Raw genomic sequence first — 18,925 nt, forward strand, 5'->3', positions numbered from 1 at the left:
AAATAGATGTGTGTATAGAGTAATTTTTTGTGTGTTATGTAGTTATAACTAACATTAGGTTAAGATAAATGTAATACTAACACTTTTTTGGATCGTTGGTCCGTAATAAACGATTATATTATTATAGAAACTTTGATGACACGTGACTTTTTACCATGGAAAACGAATATTTTTTTTCGCGAATTTGCAAAACTCGTTGAACAAAAGTTGTTCAGAATGACCCCTTGAGTTGAGTCATCGCCTTTCGGCTTAGTATACCCTTAGTATCTACACTTTAATACCTGTAGTTACCTTTCTACAAGTAAGTAAATACTACATTTGTTTAGAAAGCTAATCGGGTTCCGAGTATGGAGAAAAGTGGCACCCCTATTAATTTCTACTCTTTCCTGGTGCTTACCAGTGTAATTAAAAATTATACTTACCCTCAAATCACTACTTGAAAATAATTGTCAATAAAGTTGGCGAGTAAAAGTTTATGACCCACTGTGCAAACTTACATGTGTGCGTGTCACTGCGTGTGCTGTGTGAAGAGCATTGAAAACCCAAATTTGGCGGGGCACGTCACCCTGTACGGGCCCTTAAAGCTAGTACCCAATGTTATGCACAGAACATTTCCAAATATACGAGTATGAGTTTAAATTAAAACCGGGTTACGTTACGGTGCGAACAGAAGCCCTGTCAACGTGGCCGCGCTATTAATCACCGTAAAACCGCTTTAAACTTTGCTGAATTTATGTTCATTGTTGCTTTTATTAGCAAATATTTCTTATCCAGTTGGCTGTTTGTTTTCAATGATTATCTTGTTAAGTCTTAACGGATATCAATAATTGGTATAATGTTGCAGTACCTATATACATATTAATATGATATTGAACAGCACCCATGTAGAGGTAGTAGTTTAAAAACTTCTATGAATTGATATTTGATGTAGAGCAGAGTAGGTATGTAGGTTAAAGAGAAAGAGCCTTATTCTAAAAATACAGGCTATAAAGTAAATAGGTTCCTTTCTAGCTTTTACGTTTTCAATCAGAATGCTATTTATACACTCGCCGTGGCGTCTCCAGCGGGACAGCGGACGCGACATAATTTGAAAAGAGAGCGCATCAAATATTCAGCTAGTTCAGAAGTGCAGCGAGACAAACTCCGAGCCTGAAGCGTCCAGAAGTGTACTCGTGATTCATTTACTGAGTCGCTGGACTGCACACATACATTCCTGAGGCCATTTGGCCACGCCGCCTCGCCGTACCGAGGCATTTAGCGCCGATTTTTCATCATGCTCAGATTTTTATTGCTTTTCCTTCTTCGGTGACAAACATATGTAATAGATTAGGGTTTGGCTCCTTTAGTTGCTTTTCTTTTACACAAATATACAGCGTGCCGCCTTGTCAGAGTTATGTAATCATAGAAGTAAATACCTTTAGTTCAGAGGTCGGGTCTAGTGTGTTTTAATTTAACCTATGTTTATGAGAACGATACTTCAACATACACGTGCTCCATAAATATTAAAACATCAGCTCGGGACGTACATAATGTGCGGTCGAGAGTACTAAGAGCAGAGCCCTGACATAATGCCATGTAAATGATTACGATGAATACCAGAGTAAAGGTTGAATCATTACAGCATAGCTATATGGATGCAAAACTATGTAAAGGAGACAAAGCTATGACTACGTATATGGTAAATCTAGAGAAGCCTATGTCCATAAGCAGGCTGACTAGGTATATGTATCGGAGATTTAGCTAACAACCATGCATAGGAATAAACTTATTGTGGACCCAGTTTTATGTCTAGCCACTGTTTGGATTATATGCCTATATCGCTACTATCGCTAGTAGGACCATAACAATTATCATGTCGATGTACGTCAGCCTCAAGAAACTAATCATTCCTATATCAGGGCACGATTATAAACACTTGAGGAAGGTTATGGTTGTAACTGAACCATAATATGATGCTAAGCGTTAAAAAAAAAGCGAGAAAGCGTGCTACGACCCTTTGTTGAGCTATTTACAGTTCACAGCATCATGGAAAAAGTATAAGTAAAGGAATTTATAACTATTTTTGGGGTTAAAAGGTTACTTTGTTCATTACAACCGAAAAACAGGTGAACCCGAATTCGCAGCACGTACCCGGCTCATCAGTCGTTTCGCTACAACCGTATTGAAAAAGTAAAAGCATTATGTTTATTTCCTAAAAGATAAAATAAAAGTACGTGCCTTTGTGATGCTGAGTTTTTCTTAGGCGTTATTTTCATTCCATTCCCTGTTTTGTTATGAAAAGGCCCTTTTCTTTTTAGGAAAAATATAGTATTTTACGGCGTTCTTTGTCAATGCCATGTTGTATGTGAAATTAGGCAGCTATCTCAACGGCGTTGTGTTAAATCTTGTGTAGAACAAGCATTTTGAAGGTGTAAAAGGTAATTGGTCTGTTCTGAACCGTGGCCGGAGACTAGCCTTGACATAAAACTGAGTCGTTCAGGTATTTCGGAAAATTCTAACACTTTCAACTTGCAAGCTGAATTCCCGAGGCGACCCGACAAATCGAATCATGTTATTGAGGTGGAGGATATGCTATTGTCTTTCGTTTCAAATTTCAAAGATTGTGAAACTTCTTGGGATTATTTACTGACTTACCGTTTTATTATTTACCAACTCTTGAATACTTTTAACTCAATAATGTGATATATGTATAGGGGTAGGGGTATACCGTAAATATCCAAATTCCAACTTAAGACACCTCAGTTCTTCATAGTAAACAGACTCTCATGGAACAATACAAGGCGAGGTTGTCAACTACAGTATAACAAGCACTGCATATTGTTGTGAATGAAACAATAATAGCGTGGGAACGCACTGCATCCAACGCTGCAATTTTCTTTAAGATGGCATAAATCATACGCAACAACAAGATAATTTTAAATTACAAAGTTGCTGCTGCTAGCCGCACGTAGAAAGAGAAATGTTAAACAGATTCCATTTCCGACGGTAACATTGCTAAGTTCGTGTTTCAATGAATAACCAGAACGCTCACAATAGAAATTATGCATTCCCCGATGAAACTCCACGTAACTGCTTCAATCTCTTCAGCACTTTATATTCGCATTGTTGAGATGTGGCTTCTTATACAAAACGACAAAGTACTTTAGCCTTTTGTTAAGTAACTCACAAAAGTTATTACATACAGACAAGGAGAAAGTAATGTTTCTTCTCTTATGAGCTTACACATTACTCGTACAACTTAATGAATCATAAAACATTTATCCGGCGGCGCCGTCGACGCTAACACACGTCTCCTTGTTCAAACATTATCGATAAATCACGCAGTAGGCTGTAGACTAAAACTTCAGGCTACATTATCTTAAAATTCATTACCTAGACATGCCAAAATGCTTTATCACAGTTGTGCGTAACTGAAATGATCTTCAGAATGGGCGGAGCAAGTTTCGCCAAGGTGTGACGTCATAACAAATGGCTGTTATGCAAATGAAACATTTCGCAAGTAAGGTAATGTTACCGCAGAGGAATTTAGAACACTCGGCCCTACCATTTCATTTGCATCCAACAATTTTAAATTCACCGCCACCCAGTCTTCGCCGCTGAAGTTCAGCCTTCCGTTGTGAGGTGCTTCTTTGTATTTCTATTACAGCGTTATTGCATGTCCGTGAAACTTTTCAACAGTTATTGGAAGTTTGCGTTCTTTTTTCCTTGTCGCTTTAGCTGTAGAGAAGATATATTTCTATAGAAATACGTTTGTCGGGCGAGTTGGACGGATGAATACGGGTACCTGACTGAAAACGGTGTGCCTAGATGTAGGTTAATATAAGATTGTAGGCAGCAGTAGGCCATTATGCAAACACAAACAGACTGGCTAATTGGCGTGTCTGTAGTCGGGCAGGCACGTCAGGCCGCCACGCAGCGACAACAATAGCCCCCCAGGATCCCGCCGCGTTTCAAACCCGCGCGCACATTAGGCCCATTTAAAGGCATAATTCATCTTGTGCCTTCTAAATGGCGCAGTATTCTTGGTTAACGAAAATTACCCGAGATATAATAAAAAGAAACATCGCAAAGAAGCAAGAACTGAGCTATTCAGAATGATAATAATGAATTTGATGAAATCATTCTCTCCGTGTACACACAACTGACAAGGCTCTGAATATTTTAGTTATCTCGAGGAATCTTCAGCTATCTGAATTATTTATAGACTCCCGTGATCTAAAAACAAGACGTGTTATTTTATTTCCCATCGCAACGGGTTCAATAAAAACTCATGTGGGTTCAAAAAGATTTGCAGTTCAAACTGGTGCTTTTTTAAATGTCAATCGAAGTTATTTCTGAAAAAGGCACGTGCACCGGGTTCTCTGTAAAAATCCGTCGACCTTTACGTTTGTTTGGAGCCAGGTTCTATTTTCCCCGGTGCTGTGCGGTGTACGCCACAGGTACGGGGGGGGTCACTCTAGTTTGCGAAAAACAAAGTATCGGAGCGCGAACTGCGCTAACCTAGACTTTTATGTCATTTCTGGACAGCTCTCGTTCGTTTGTTTCGTTGTGAAGCTAGAGTAGCCCTCCTGCTTGTGGCCGGCGCCCCCGCTGACGCCGTCTTTTTGCACACTCTCGTTATGAAACGACTCTGCAGTTCTACTGTTCGGCTTCAAACAAGACTTTTCCGTCGGTAAGATGCGGCTACGTGTTGATTCAATACTATATTAAATAACAAAAGTATTTATATTCATTCAGCATAAGCCGTGAATGTCATGTTTATCACCCTTATCAAGAAAGAGCTTTTGCAGCGAGCTTCGTAACGCTTTAAAAGTTTTGCCGCGGTATAGTTTTTTATTTTTATTTCAGGCAATCAGTCCACTTTATGAACTTGTATTGAGCTACATAAAACGAACAATATAACGGCAACGTTGTTCGCATGGCGTATGTAAAAGTAGATGTCGTGTGGAGCGGTGTCCACTCCGGCCGTTGTTTCGTCCGCCGGGTCAAATAGCATTTAAAATTGTTTTTGAATCGCCACGAGCTTCCGATAAAAAAGGGTTCAAAAGTCAAAGGTTATGGCATTTTCATAGACCCCTTTGTGAATTCACACAACACAGCGTTAAAATTAAATTTGTTTGATAAACAAACTTTTAGTACCGAAAAGGTAGAAAAATACAGCTTTTTTTCGGGTATTCTTATTTGGAGAGGACACCATTTATCATTGACATAATCAAATCATCATGGCTAACAAACATCCACTGCTGGGTCGAAATGTTCCCAATTCAGAGTTACCGGTGTCTGGACAAGTTTGTTATTTTAATCAAGCTTTGTAGGTGTAATAAGCTGAACATTTTCTTATAAGTAGGTATTATTGACTATAATTTTACAGGCATGTCTATCTGCACCCGACACCGTAAATTACTGTATTCGTCAGAACGAATTCATTGCTGATATTTATTTTCAAATAATAAGAAACGCCAGTGTAATAAATATACTACATACATTACGCCAAGTCCACGGGGACATAATTTGAGATTAAAAAGGAGGGGCAGGTTAATTCAATCAGCACAAAGTGTTCTGGAACCTACATCTACATGCAGACATATCTCCCTGATGATTACTGGCTGATGATGATTAATTAGCAGACAACTCACCTCACTGAAGAACTCGTCCATGAAGCCGCCCTCGACGGCGACGTTGACGTCATCGGGCCCGACGTCGTCATCGTCGCTTTGCGCCTGCACAACAGAGAAGTACAGATTAGACATCAAATTAATATTGCTGCAACCACTTTTGCGTGTAAGTAACAAGTGCAACATTAGAAATGTATGACAATGGTGACGATTTTAAACAATTTTCCGCACCAAATAATATAGCTTATATTTTTTTGTGATTAGTGATGTAAATATTTTTTTTGGCCGGCTAAAGATCGTAACCATTATCCATCTGAGTCTGGGTATGTGTTTGTGTATGAGGAATAAGAATGAATGAGTTCGCAAAAGATACAGCGTCCTCTCACGAAGGACATGAACTCAGCTCACACACAATCTGTCATGTTTACTTAGAAGTTATGAAGGTAGACAAAATAAAGATAACACAGAAAATACATTTAGGTACTATTCATGCCATAATAAAGAATAAAGACGATACTCTTATATATCTCGTCTATTTTCATATATAACACGTCGAGTTACTCGAAAAGACTGACTTCGCACAGAGCGTACGCAAAGCAAAATAGAATCCATTTAGTCGAGCTGAGGCGAGGTAGCCATTATTCAATTTGAGGGGCCATCCCCACAAAGGTCTAGTTCGGATGCGGGGGCAGCCTTAGCAAAATATCCCTCGTGTTAGTTCAATTCAAACGATCGACGCCGCCGTTGACCGGGCGCACGGGACGCTTTCCGGTCACCTCGTTTTCTAGTTGTCGTACAGTTTTAGCGGGTTGTTTTAAAGCCGGTGTTATTATTTCCCCTTATCGAGTGGGCGGGCTTTGTGTGAAGTTACCGCGTATGCAGCGTGCGCGAGGAGTCTTTGTTTCCAACAATTCGAGGGCGGGATCAAATGTAGGTCACGGCGAGCCGCCCGGCGCTCGGGGCGCGATAATGCGAGCAAACCATTTCATTCTAGGGAGAGCACGCCAACGCAAACGATTACTTTTATTAGCTCACCTAATTAACCGAATTGTCGGTATGATTAGTTCTAGCGCGGTGCCGCGGCTCGCTAACTTCAGTTACGTTCATTATCAATCGCAGCTAACACAGTGTTTAACTCACATTGCCGCAACTAGTGCCCCGAGTGACTCAAAAATTACTACAGAAGGACAAATATATTTTAAGAGACATCGCCTTTTTCCACCGTTGTGATCCAAATTCACGACCCGGCCGCATTCAAGAATACAACATTTTTGTATCGTTTATAAAAAAAATGCAAACTCAGAGATACGTCGTAGCAACCGGGAAGACATTCTTTGAAAATATGGTTGGCATTATCATGCGGCACGCGTAACAGGTGACAGGGCTTGGTGTTAGGCGTGGTTAGGCCACACGACGGTATATTTATTACCCTTTAAATGTAAGGTTACACAAGCAAAAGCAACTTCCTCGGAATCCATATCCATAGACCCTATTTTTATATAATTAAAATTTACTCATTGGTCAGTTCCGTTTAATGGCTGATTTGTGATTGCGTTCCGGTCCAAAGGGCTGCCTGGTGGCGGCGCCGCTTGTACCTAGAAACCTTTTGTCAATTTCTCCAATTAGTCTGGGCCGAATCCGCTTAGATTAATTAAATTGGGCAACTCAAATAACGCCGACAGCTGAAATCTCTAAGCTTATTTTCTAAGGCTCATCTCAACACGCGCATCGGTTGTAATTTAGTACGTTTCATTGTGTTCGTTATTTAGTACAGGATACCCGTGCCAAATAAATCCGTTTCTTGTCTAGCCACAAGGCGGAATATTCTGTAGCCCACCAGAACTTAGATTATGTAGCAACTTTATTCATTATGTAGCTTCTTATTTTGTAAGGCCAGACAAGTTAGTTGATTATCAGCAGTTGTATAATACGTATCCAAGGACTACAATGGCTACCAATTATTATCAGTATACTAGGTATCTGTGGACTGGAAGAAGTTACAGTCGTGGTCGATTTGAATTATGTTATCACAATTCGCACACGTTCTGCCGCACAACAAGGTCGTGTGTTACATAAATTAACGTTATATTTTGATAATAAACAATGAATACGTTTTGTGGCTGAGAGGATTTCATGGCGGATTGCCCTCTGGGTCTGCTGGCCGTGTGAGTAATTAGTGGCGGGTTAAGGAGGCGGGTGAGCCGGTGCGGAGCGGGCAGGCTTCGGGTCACCATCTATTAGCAACTCGAAAGTGGTTTTAAATTTACACCAGTCGCTTTGAATTGCAGTTGGGCTTAAACTGTATCGATTTAGAGTTAGGCTGTATAGGCTGTAGGCTATAAAGCCTCCAGGATCGCGGTCACGCCGCCCCGCGCCTCCGACATTTCCATACTTTCTGTATAATTGCATTAGGCGATGGAATTTGATGAACTCATCAGCGCGGAAACGAGTTAATTCCTCAAATACCTTTTTGCAGTATAGCGAAATTCTATCAACTATTACATATTCATGATACTAGTTAGCTAAAGCTGCATTTTTATGCTGGCTGGATGTATTTGTGAAGCATATTTTTTTTCTTTCTAATTACTTTATTTTAAGAAACCTCTAATTAATGTTTACCCTTTAAATAAATCAAAAGTTGTGTTGAATTAATCTTAAATCCGAAACGGAATCATTTGGACGTTTCAAATGATTAAGAAAATCCATTATGTAGCGATTGTTGGGAGCAAACCAGTCAAGAGACAGGGACAATTTACAGGCCGAGAGGGTCTGCATTTAATTAGTCGGGAAAAGAACACGAACAATAGTTAATTAGGAGGCGAGTTGTAATGTTGCGTGGGAGGCTATCGGCAGGCGCGTCACGTATTTCAATCGAACATCTGATATCGCACTCGCTTCGGTACACGATCGTCTGCCCACGAACTTTGTCTATAACCGATATTGAAAATACTCGTAGTAAACTGAAAATAACTCAGCTATTTATCTAAGCAGTCAAGCTATTATAATTCTCTAAAGATTTCAGTTATTACTATATTTAATTGCTAAGTTTTAAGTTCATTAAAACTAATTGCGTGCTACCTTAAATAGTGAATTTGTTTGCAAAGCAAATCTCAACAAACCGTATGTATTCTGCACAGAACCGACATGATTCGGGGGTCCAATTAACTAAAATGAGCGAAGCGGTGATTTCTCGCAATCCACACATAGCGGTGGGATTGCGCAACAAATTGTTCAGTAAACACGCCGTCAACTCTCATCGCTGTGACTTTATTTAATTTCAGTAGCTGTGTATTTCGTAAACATCATAGTAGCACATGGGACTAATTAATGCCGCCTAGAAATGACATTCGCCAACAAGCTCGATGTGCAATTAGTACGCAAAAATAGCACAAAACAAACTAAAGCGCATTATTCGGCTGAGAGAGTTTCGCGTGGTTTCGCACTCGAAAATAATAGCGGCCATTATGGAAAATCAATTAACTAGTCGCCATGCCGGAGAAGAGGACATTTCTCAGCAGGGGAGAAGGGTAGGAAAAACCCGATTAGCCTCGATAAAAACCGTCTCGTCGCTGAGCCCCGCGTAGCTATCGTTTCGTCGCAGACTTGGTGACGCAATCACGAAAAACTACCTCATACCCTCTACCTTCATTCTGTAGCCGACGTGATTCTATTCTTCTCCAACACTAATACTAAGTCGTGTTATCAACTTTCTCACCATCCTATTTTCTCCTTGCACGTTCTATATTACAGGTGTATGTATATAAGGCTATAAAAAAATCGATACTGTCGCAGTTTTGTTCGTATAACAAACTTTTAACAAGGAAGAAAAGGATGGAGGAAAGTGTTTATGAATTCGGTTATTGCGCTATTCGCGGAGCGCGGGATGTGCCGGTTATGGCTCGCTTCGTAACAACACAGCTCTTATGCGTACAGCAATAAAAAGCGGCGAAAATTGTGAAAGAGAAAAATCTAAATCGATACTGTAAATCAACCTTTGAAAGAAACAATTACGTTGGCTGCAGATATCGTCATCGTCACACCGTTTAGCAATATCCATTGTTAGACTTATTGGTTGAACGACTTTTCTTTTTCTTGAAACGTTTGGAAAAAGAACAATGTTTATCTATGTAATTGCGTCCACGACCGATATCGCTGGTCACAGGGTGTCGAGTTAATAGCGCTCGCGCTCCAACAGCAAGCTTCACTCGCTAGGCGGAGAAAACTTTGGCGAAACAGGATAAAAACAATGCCTGATACAGAGTGGAACCAACCCCGGGGGATTACGGGGATCTAGGTCAATTCAGTGAACGCGACATCCCTAAATCTCGCCGCATAATTACACACGGAGGCCGGCGCACGTTGATTCTGCACAAGTCAAGGTATACATTTACTAGAGTAGTATCTTGGCCGTATTGAAATTCCTACCATTGCGCACCATAGGGGTGCTCATTACAAATACAAATAATTTATTTACCAAATCAGATACATAATTGGAATAAACGAAAATCTTAAATAAAAATCTCAACAATAATCGTAGGGTACTTTGAATTTACTCCAGTGGTAATTACTTTTGAACTTTGCACTAGGCGAACCTGTATCGCAGAGATCGTTTTCCGTATCTCGAGTGCCATGGACGTGCCATAACATTTATAAGTACTCTATATTCCATCTAGGTACCTCACGTAGTAAGCAATATAAGCCTGGAGATACTTCTAGGACAAACCCTTTAACATGCTCACCAAACATCCCTGATTATCACATGTTTCGGACAGATATTTAAAAACACTAATAATCGGGAAACCATTTTCTTTTGGAAATCAAAACAAACTACTATATAAGAATTCTCTTTATTCTCTCTGTTTACTATTCAGGAGACATACGACGCCGATCGCCCGTGGCCTTCCGACAACCATCACTTACATATAGGCCGGATCAGCCAACAACTTGACCCGGTTACATTGCTCGTGATAAAAGTTATGTAAGCAGGCTGAGGTGCTATGCGGTCGTGTAGGAGGCATCTAGTGTTTGATGCGGACATAGACTAATGCGGGCTAATGATAATGCAGGTGTAAACAAAACATCTATTTCTTAATACTTATTAAATATCTTCTTAACACTAATATCTAAAACGATATTGTTTAGATTTTTCGAAAAGTCTACCCCACCGAGGGCCTCAAAGCAACTCGAAAGTTCCTCACGTGAACGGTCTCGCTTGCCAACAAAATTTACGACCCCGACGAAACTTATTAAACCCATCTCTTAAGATATTATCCACTTTGGGAAATATATCAGCCTTTAGCATCAGCATGCATGAATAAAGAAAGGAGACTACTTAGGTACCTACATGAATATAATTTTTAGGTAATAAGAAGTTTCCTAATCTAAGTAAATTCTAATTTAATACCTACTTACCTAATATCGAGTCCCAAAATACATTTTGCTTGGCTTTCAAATCAATCAAATTGGTTTCGCATTCTCAGTCCGAAATTAAATCCTAATAAAATTTCACTCGGAATATCTACAAGTTTCCCTTTGAATTGATTGGAAAATACCGTTAATTTGACGACCGAACTCAGATTCGGTTTGCTAATGCGGGACGCAAGTGCGATCGATCAATTCGGCATTGTGACATGAGCTGCTCGTGTTGATGGCTGCAGACAGTCGGTGCTGTACGGCGGTGTAGCGCAGTCGGCACGCGACGGTCGCCGAGGGTTCCGCACAGTCGTAAAACGCGAAGGCCGGCCCCAAGCGGGCTCAGGGGTTCTCGCACACACGCGCGCTTATTTACGGCCCCTAAACCTAAGAGCTTCAGTGTACAGATTACTCCCCACAGCCGCATTGCACAACCTTTATTTGGAAATAAAAGGGAGCCGGTGATATCTGAACGTAATGGCCGACCATTTCGCGAAGCTGCTGCTAGAAAGATGAGATATGTAATTTACATCCCGACTTCACAACAATGGACGCCATGCTGAATGACGAGCAGCGAGACAGCAGCAATAAAAATGCGGACATGTGGGGAATGAGCGACGACAATAGGAGTCGCGGCGTGCGTTGACAGCGCACCGGACGGGCGGCACGGCGCTGCCGCAGCCTTATGTAAACCTCCCTCGCCACGAGACACTGTCTGAAGCCGTCCTTTACTCGCTTAGCCAAACGCATGCTTTACTCAAAATTACTGTCTATGAAAGAAAAACTATAACTTCAAGGTTACCGGTCTAAGGAGTCTAAGGACAAGCCATATATGAAGAGCAAACTAAATAAAACAGGTCAAGGATAACACTCGAGACAGACTGGAACGACGGACCTTGTCGTTTGGAAACCCCCGTTACTGAAACTATGCTCACTTTCTCCTTGTTTTACTGCTGCCGTTTATGTAGAATCATTATCGGGAATGTCCTTAATTTGCCATAAACGGGGATCGGAGATCCGTTTAAAATATAAAGTCTACGATATCTAACCAGTCATAACAGATTGCATCGCTGCGTCAATTTAGTGGAGTCTTATACATAATAGCCATCCAAATCTATACTGATTATACTGTTTATATCCATTGAAGCACGCTAAGCGCCTGAAAGATATTCGGATTACAGTTTGAAAGTGTTTTCTTCAGTTCAGCAAAAAACATTCAATAGTTTCAAACAATGGGCGACACTATTAGAAACTAACAAGTAAATAACAAATGAGTGGACATACAAAAAACCGGATCAAAGCCTCATCAAGTCTCAAGGATTGTTCTAACAAAAACTGACCGCATTATGTACAGACAAAAAACGGTTGTACATCGGTCTGGTTTCAGGCTATATAAAACATTTCTCAAATTCTATAGAATCACAGTACATAGTAGGATAGAAACACTATAAACTATCATTTTAGTATTACATATTGTATAAGTATGTTATTAAATATATAGTTCGTATAGTATACTAGTAATATTTAAATTAAAAATCTGACTATGATGCATATCAGAAACTCCTACATTTTGGCACAACTGAAATTCTTATTTTGGCAATATACACATTATTAACAAGCTGAAACCACCAGCCTCAACGCAAATGCGAGAAACATTATTAGTCAACGACGGAGATAACAGAGTGCTTTGTTTTCGTACACAATCTCAATATATAATCTCAGGAGACAAATATTGTATTTCCACTCGGGAAATCAGCAGGTATCCCCGATATACTGTTGTTACTGAGGTCACGAGGCGCCCCAATACTTACTTAATGGTCGGCTATAACAAAATGCGGTCTTGGTTTTTTATGGTTATGTTTTTAGATGTTATGATAACATTAGACTGAAACGGCCTTCTCTCGGAAAAAAAGATTTCTCAGAAATCTTTGAAACCTAAGAATTTCATACTTAGTTAAAATAGCAGACATAACTGAATGAAGGACCAAACTAGAAGCTTTAGCGAGTACCTTCGGAAGTCCCAAATCCTTCTGTACGAGCGAAGCATTACCCATGTTACGATGTCACGAATCAAGCTGAGGGATATACGTTACATATACTGCCTCAAGCCCCAGGGTACCCTTATTTATACTAAATTACTTCGGGTAATCTTAAACATGAGTGGTGAGAGTGTTGGATGGATGTTACATTTAGATACAAATTCTTAGTCTCTCTGTCTTGAAAGAATACAGAATATGAGATTATCTATAAAGATCATAATATATTACTATCACACACATTACATGAAGTCCTGCTGTCGACATGACCGCAGGAAACATTTGCAGTCGACTGATGATGATGATGGAACGTATGCAAACAATTAAAAGTTTCGTAAACCGATAAGAGCACCGCATGACATGGCCTTGCATGTTTTAAATAGAGGAAATTTCATTAAGAACGCAATTACGTATGTATTAAGTCTATACTTCGGCACGCACATTAATTTCCTAAGGCGAAGGAAAGGAATTTCTTAAAGTATCTTGAGTTTAACTAAGCGGCACTCAAATTTTTGGGCCTTTGGAGTTTCTGCTGTATTATGAAACTTGCCTACATCGCATATATTCTGGCTTCAACAAAGATTGGAAATGAGAAAATTATGATAAACGAATTCGTGATAACGACGTTTGGTATTTTTGTTATCAATAACTCTGTCAGATTCATGTTATCTTTATCAATCCCTCCATCTAAACTCGGATTGCAAAGAAAACAAACTCCCGACAAGTAAACATTGTTGAGATGGAAAGTAACATTCTAACTTTATGCAGTGTCTGTTTTTTATTTCAGCTTTGAAACACAGGATATTTAATTAAACTGGAATAACTTATTCAATCTTTGAAAAGCTAAGCTTATCTAGGTCTTGACTTAGACAGATACAGTAGTTAAAAGAAAATAGGTTAAATTCCTTTACGTACTTGCTTTTTCAGTTACTTCTTGAAACAAGCGAAAATAATTAACAACTCAAGTGGCTCTCGGGGTCTGCGTTAAATGCCGATTCTATAGAATCGCGTGACAATGATTCGTCAGTAAACACAGACGGGTAGGCGAACATTCGTCATACTTTTCTGAACGCAACAATATAATTTCAGATTGTTAATAAATCACGGCAAGACACGCCACAAGAGGCTCAGCTCACGAGCCACGCGGGGGAGCATTCGCCCCACGTGAGCTATGATACATGGTGGCAGCGAGTGAATCAGTGCAGCGCTCAGTGATCCATTTCAGAAGTGGGGCTCGGCGGAAGTGCACGAGCCTGCGCCGGTCGACGTGCATCGCGACGAAACGCTTCCGTCGACGACTGCAGCTATAGGCAGATTTGTTTTTACCTCAATCCACAATCCACGTTCATAAAATTCGGTCGGTTGGCAACAAAAATTGAATGTTTTGTCACTTGAAACGTGAAATGCCTTTCTGGCTGCCGTATGGGATTAATTTGGATTTGAAAAATTATCGTTTTGACTGACATGCCTGCTAATTAGGGGAGGTGGCAGGTGTTAATGAACAATCGATAAGGAAGCCATTAAAACTTGAGCTGCTCGATTATGGTTGATGTCTGACGATTTTTAATAATATGATAGTTTTGGCCATGTCCCAGTGGCGACCTGAAGCGACCCCGAGTCGGAGGCTTCATTTGGAGTGTTGCCAGGAACATTAACACAAATACCCCGCGACTAGACTTGGACAACTAACGCGGAGAGCTCGAAGGGTAGTTATGTACTGCATGCACGCTCCAAACTTCCGACACACCAACCAGCGCAAATTGAATATGCCACATATTGATTTCGCTTCTGACGAGACGTGAAACGAAATATGCTCACAAGAGAAATGGTATGGTTTTTTGGTGGAAATGTTAATTTGGACCATGACTTGTACATTTGTTCTTTGAGCTCTGTTTTGTCGGACACGTGCACGACAGTCGTGAGGGACGGGATCGTGCTGGAGGCGACACTTCACGGGATCACATGTCTTCGACGAGCCATAACTGTTAAGTTTTGTTTTATAAAGTTGAACCTGAGTTTACATAGTTTTAAGTTGTAAACGAGAAGACGGTGCGATTAGTGAGATAATTGGTAAAAATAGAAGGCCGTACTGACTCCGACGTCACCCCGTGAATCAGCTGTTGCAACGTGATGTCATGGCAACAATAGCTCCGCCCCACATTCAAGCCTCTTTTCTTGGCACAAAACGAGACGTTCAGCACATCACATGCTTGTGCTACATAGTTTTTATCCTAGACAGTTGCGGTTACGTGTCATTGCGGATTATAATATGTAGTCTGTAATCCCTGACAAAAATAGGAGGTTTAGAACCTATGTCGGTGCCTGTGGCTTCAGTCACATTTAGTCTGAACGGGTGTACCGATTTTGATGTTTTTATACGGTGTTTATAATTTCGCAAATGACCTCAGCATGTTTTACTGTGGTTGAAGGTGTCTCAGAGCCGGGACGTGTAAACTCAATAGGGGTAGCTTTTGCCCAGCCGTGGTGGGACAGCATAACATAAACTACATGCATACTGCATACACCATACTATCCAAGTGTAACAAGCAAATATGACAGAAATTACACTTTACACAAAAAAACTAAAGCCAGCAACCTACCTTTACCTAATTAAAATAGTTGCGGCTGGTTTAATTGTAATAATCTCAAGTATCTGTTTATTTTGGTAAGCTGTAGCCAACACTGATAAGTAGACCGCGACTACGAGTTGATCGCAACGACCGACGGGGTGGATAAGTAGATCGCTTAAAAATCTCCATGCGAAACTCTCAAGTAATCAAACTAGCCCCCAAGTTTCTTGATGCGATAAGGCTACTGTAGATAAAAAGAAAACAGCGTTAAACAAAAGCAATAAAGAAGAAAGAGATCGTTTTTTACGGGTTACCATAACTTTTTTTTTACTTCACTGCTCGGTTGATTTTTGGGCACGCTTTGACTTTGTTGTCCACACTGATTTGGGCCCTTTGCCATGGTGGCCCAAGTTAACAGTCTATTGTAAAATTAATGAAACATCTAGATTTAAGTTTTTAATTAAATTATATTTAGTATCTGGGTGGCCTTTTTGTATATCATCGGCGAACATAGGAGTTAAATGGAGTGTACGTACGTATAATCGTGTAAGGACATTGTAAATATGTTGCAAAACGAAATATATATTTAATCCTAACTAAACAAGGAAGATCTTGAATGTAATTAATCAACTGCACTAACCAAATGAAGTCATCACAGTCATGACTAGTGGTAAAGACTGAGGAAGGACAGGTGTCTACGATGTAATGTTGTTTGAGTAATGAATGACTCGTCTTCAAGATCACTTCACATACCTAGACCTAATCATAGCAATAGATGATACTAAATAAGTAAAAATAGTAAAATGACTCCTTATTTCATATTGAACTACTTATTTCATCCCAGAAGTTTTAAGTGCAAAGAATAAGCAGTGCATCTTAGGTTTCGTATTATTAGTTCTCAATATTCGCGCTGCTGCAGCTCTATATAAGGCAGTTGAAATATTTGCATGGGTGTTATTTGTATATGAGGGATATTTTGATGAGTCAGATGGCTGTTGGAGGCCGCGCCACGCCAGCGGGCGCTGTCAACTGATAACCGTATCGCTTTGAGTGCATATTTACGTGACTTCACACTTACGCTTTCATGGCGGCTTTAAATATTCGACATGAATTAAAAGCAACTTTGAGATGTTTTGTCGTGTACATAAACAGAACTTATTTTTATGTATGAGGTAGGTCAACTCAATAGTTACTCAATTTACCATAGATTTTTACAGAGTCATCAATTAATCACTTAAGGGAAATGAATGACTCATATTGTAAGTAAGTATGCAAAAAATTATTATAGATTACTTTAGGAACTTTATATCTCTAGATCCAAAATATGTTTTTTAAACTGCATATAAAGCAAACTTAAGTAGGTCTGACTCATTTGAGGACTGCCCCAGACATTATTACAGTTTAAATGGTGAAAGTTGGAGGCAATGGGTTGAGAAAATAGGCACAACTTTTGAATATTATAACGATAACAGTGGAAACTCTAAAACTGTAGCATGGAAATGGTAAATGGCTTAATTTCATAGGGTGGAACTTAACAAAATAGTAGTGTTTGAGTATTAAATTTAAATATCAATATTTTTTTATAGTAGAACTAAGTTGATCTACTATCAGTCTATTGAAGGGAAATCTAACCAATGTATAACCAGACAAATTTCCTGCATGTAAAGACATTGCCAAATACCTCATAAACACTTATTAAACATGGCTTTTAATAAGGTATATTTCTTGACTCAGGATAAGTATAAATCAGACTTTCAGACTTTTAGGGTATGATTTTTATCCCATTTAAAAACTGTATTTTCAAACCAATACCTATTTAAACTTTAACATAAATTCAAGCATACATGTAAAAAGTGTCACTATAAAAATTTATTTGCTGCAAAAAAAAATACCAAAATTCAATTTGTAAAATGTTTCAAGATATCATAATTTTAACTATTTTTGTAAATCTCAATACTAAAAGTGTGAATCAATGAGGTGTTTTACATAAAAGTATGCACATAGTTAGTAGGACTCTGTGAGACCCAAGTACCCAACCAAACCAATTAAAAATGTTTCATGATTAGGCTTCATCACCATTATCAATCATTCATCATTTTAGCTCTTAGACTATTTTCCTCCACTCAAATCAATCTTTAGCATCTTTTTTCACCTTTAAAGGATTAAAAAATCATACAATGATTATCAGAGCTCCAATAATCCATCAAATTATGAAGGCAAGTTTTAAATACCCATTTAAAACTTTCCTTTCTTAACTTCTACCTTGTTAATAGGTAGATATGCATGTTAAATAAACCAAACATCATGATAGTAAGTTAATGATACAAATAAATAAATAAACTAAGCGCATTGACAAGACACTATACACAGTGTAAGTATTTTACCTACATACTTATGTTTTTAAGATAACAAACACCTGATAGATAAATGTAGTTATACTTATCAAATGTTATTGTACCTTTTAGATCAAGAAGAATGTAGAAAGGTGAATGTATAAGGGCTGAGTGTTGAGGTTAACCTAGTGCCAATGAAGTACCTTACAAGTCTCAGTAGTAACCAGTCTATTGAGACAAGGGAAACAGTCACCAGAGTATTGACTCACACTAATGATGACAATAAATCATTTGGCAGGTCCTGGGGTGGGGCGAAACACCACACCAATCAGACAAGACTCATATTCTAATAAGAAACTGATAGACTCCACAAGGACCAAGGCTGTGCCTGGCTACCATGTATCGTAGACCAACACCAACATTGAGACATGGCTAACACCGGGAAGCGCAAGAGAAACGCCTCCGGATACTATGCAAATTCTCGGTTTCGAGGCCGCCAAGAGAGGCCTTTGGTTAGACTAGCGTTGTGAAGCAATTAGAAAAACTTACCGCTTGAAGCGCCGCTAACCTGTCCTTCGTCATCCTTTACAGGCAATCACACACCAGATAAATGTTTTATCTTGTTACACAATCCCATTCACAGATATTTTTATTATAAACGTCACTAAACTAAAGGACACGAACACTACGTTCACTTCACTCAAAAATCGATACACACGAAACTTCACAGACCGTCATCCGTTCGCGCTCCGACCAAATCGAGAATAAAAGTTGCAGATGTCGCTACTGATCTAATTATTGTGACGTCATAAATCAGTCGATAAAACAGTGAGTCAAATAACCAAACTTTTATTTTGATTATTACTGTAAAATCCAAAGCTATTTTAATTTAATAGCCAAAACTGTTTACTTAAAATAAAATATCAATTTATGTGTTCTTAATGTTTCTAACTATTCTT

The 18,925-nt window shown here is 39.3% G+C and overlaps 1 protein-coding gene across 5 annotated transcripts in view; it reads right to left on the reverse strand.

Moving 5' to 3' along the window:
• The window catches only part of LOC105386730 (syntaxin-1A), a 56,295-nt gene extending 37,559 nt beyond the window's left edge, over positions 1-18,736 (reverse strand). For 3 of the 5 annotated variants that reach the window (XM_038117813.2, XM_038117812.2, XM_038117814.2), the window contains exons 1-2: positions 18,516-18,735; positions 5,637-5,720 (exon numbers count right to left, since the gene is read on the reverse strand). In XM_038117813.2, the coding sequence (XP_037973741.1) occupies positions 5,637-5,720; positions 18,516-18,548 (117 nt within the window). In that variant the 5' untranslated portion in view covers positions 18,549-18,735. Of the gene's footprint in view, positions 1-5,636; positions 5,721-18,515 lie in introns of all 5 variants that reach the window. The other 2 variants (XM_038117815.2, XM_038117811.2) reach the window with 2 other exon arrangements.
• Between the last annotated feature and the right edge of the window lie 189 nt (positions 18,737-18,925).

Source organism: Plutella xylostella, chromosome 10, assembly GCF_932276165.1.
Source record: "Plutella xylostella chromosome 10, ilPluXylo3.1, whole genome shotgun sequence".
NCBI classification, from domain to species: Eukaryota; Metazoa; Arthropoda; class Insecta; order Lepidoptera; family Plutellidae; genus Plutella; species Plutella xylostella.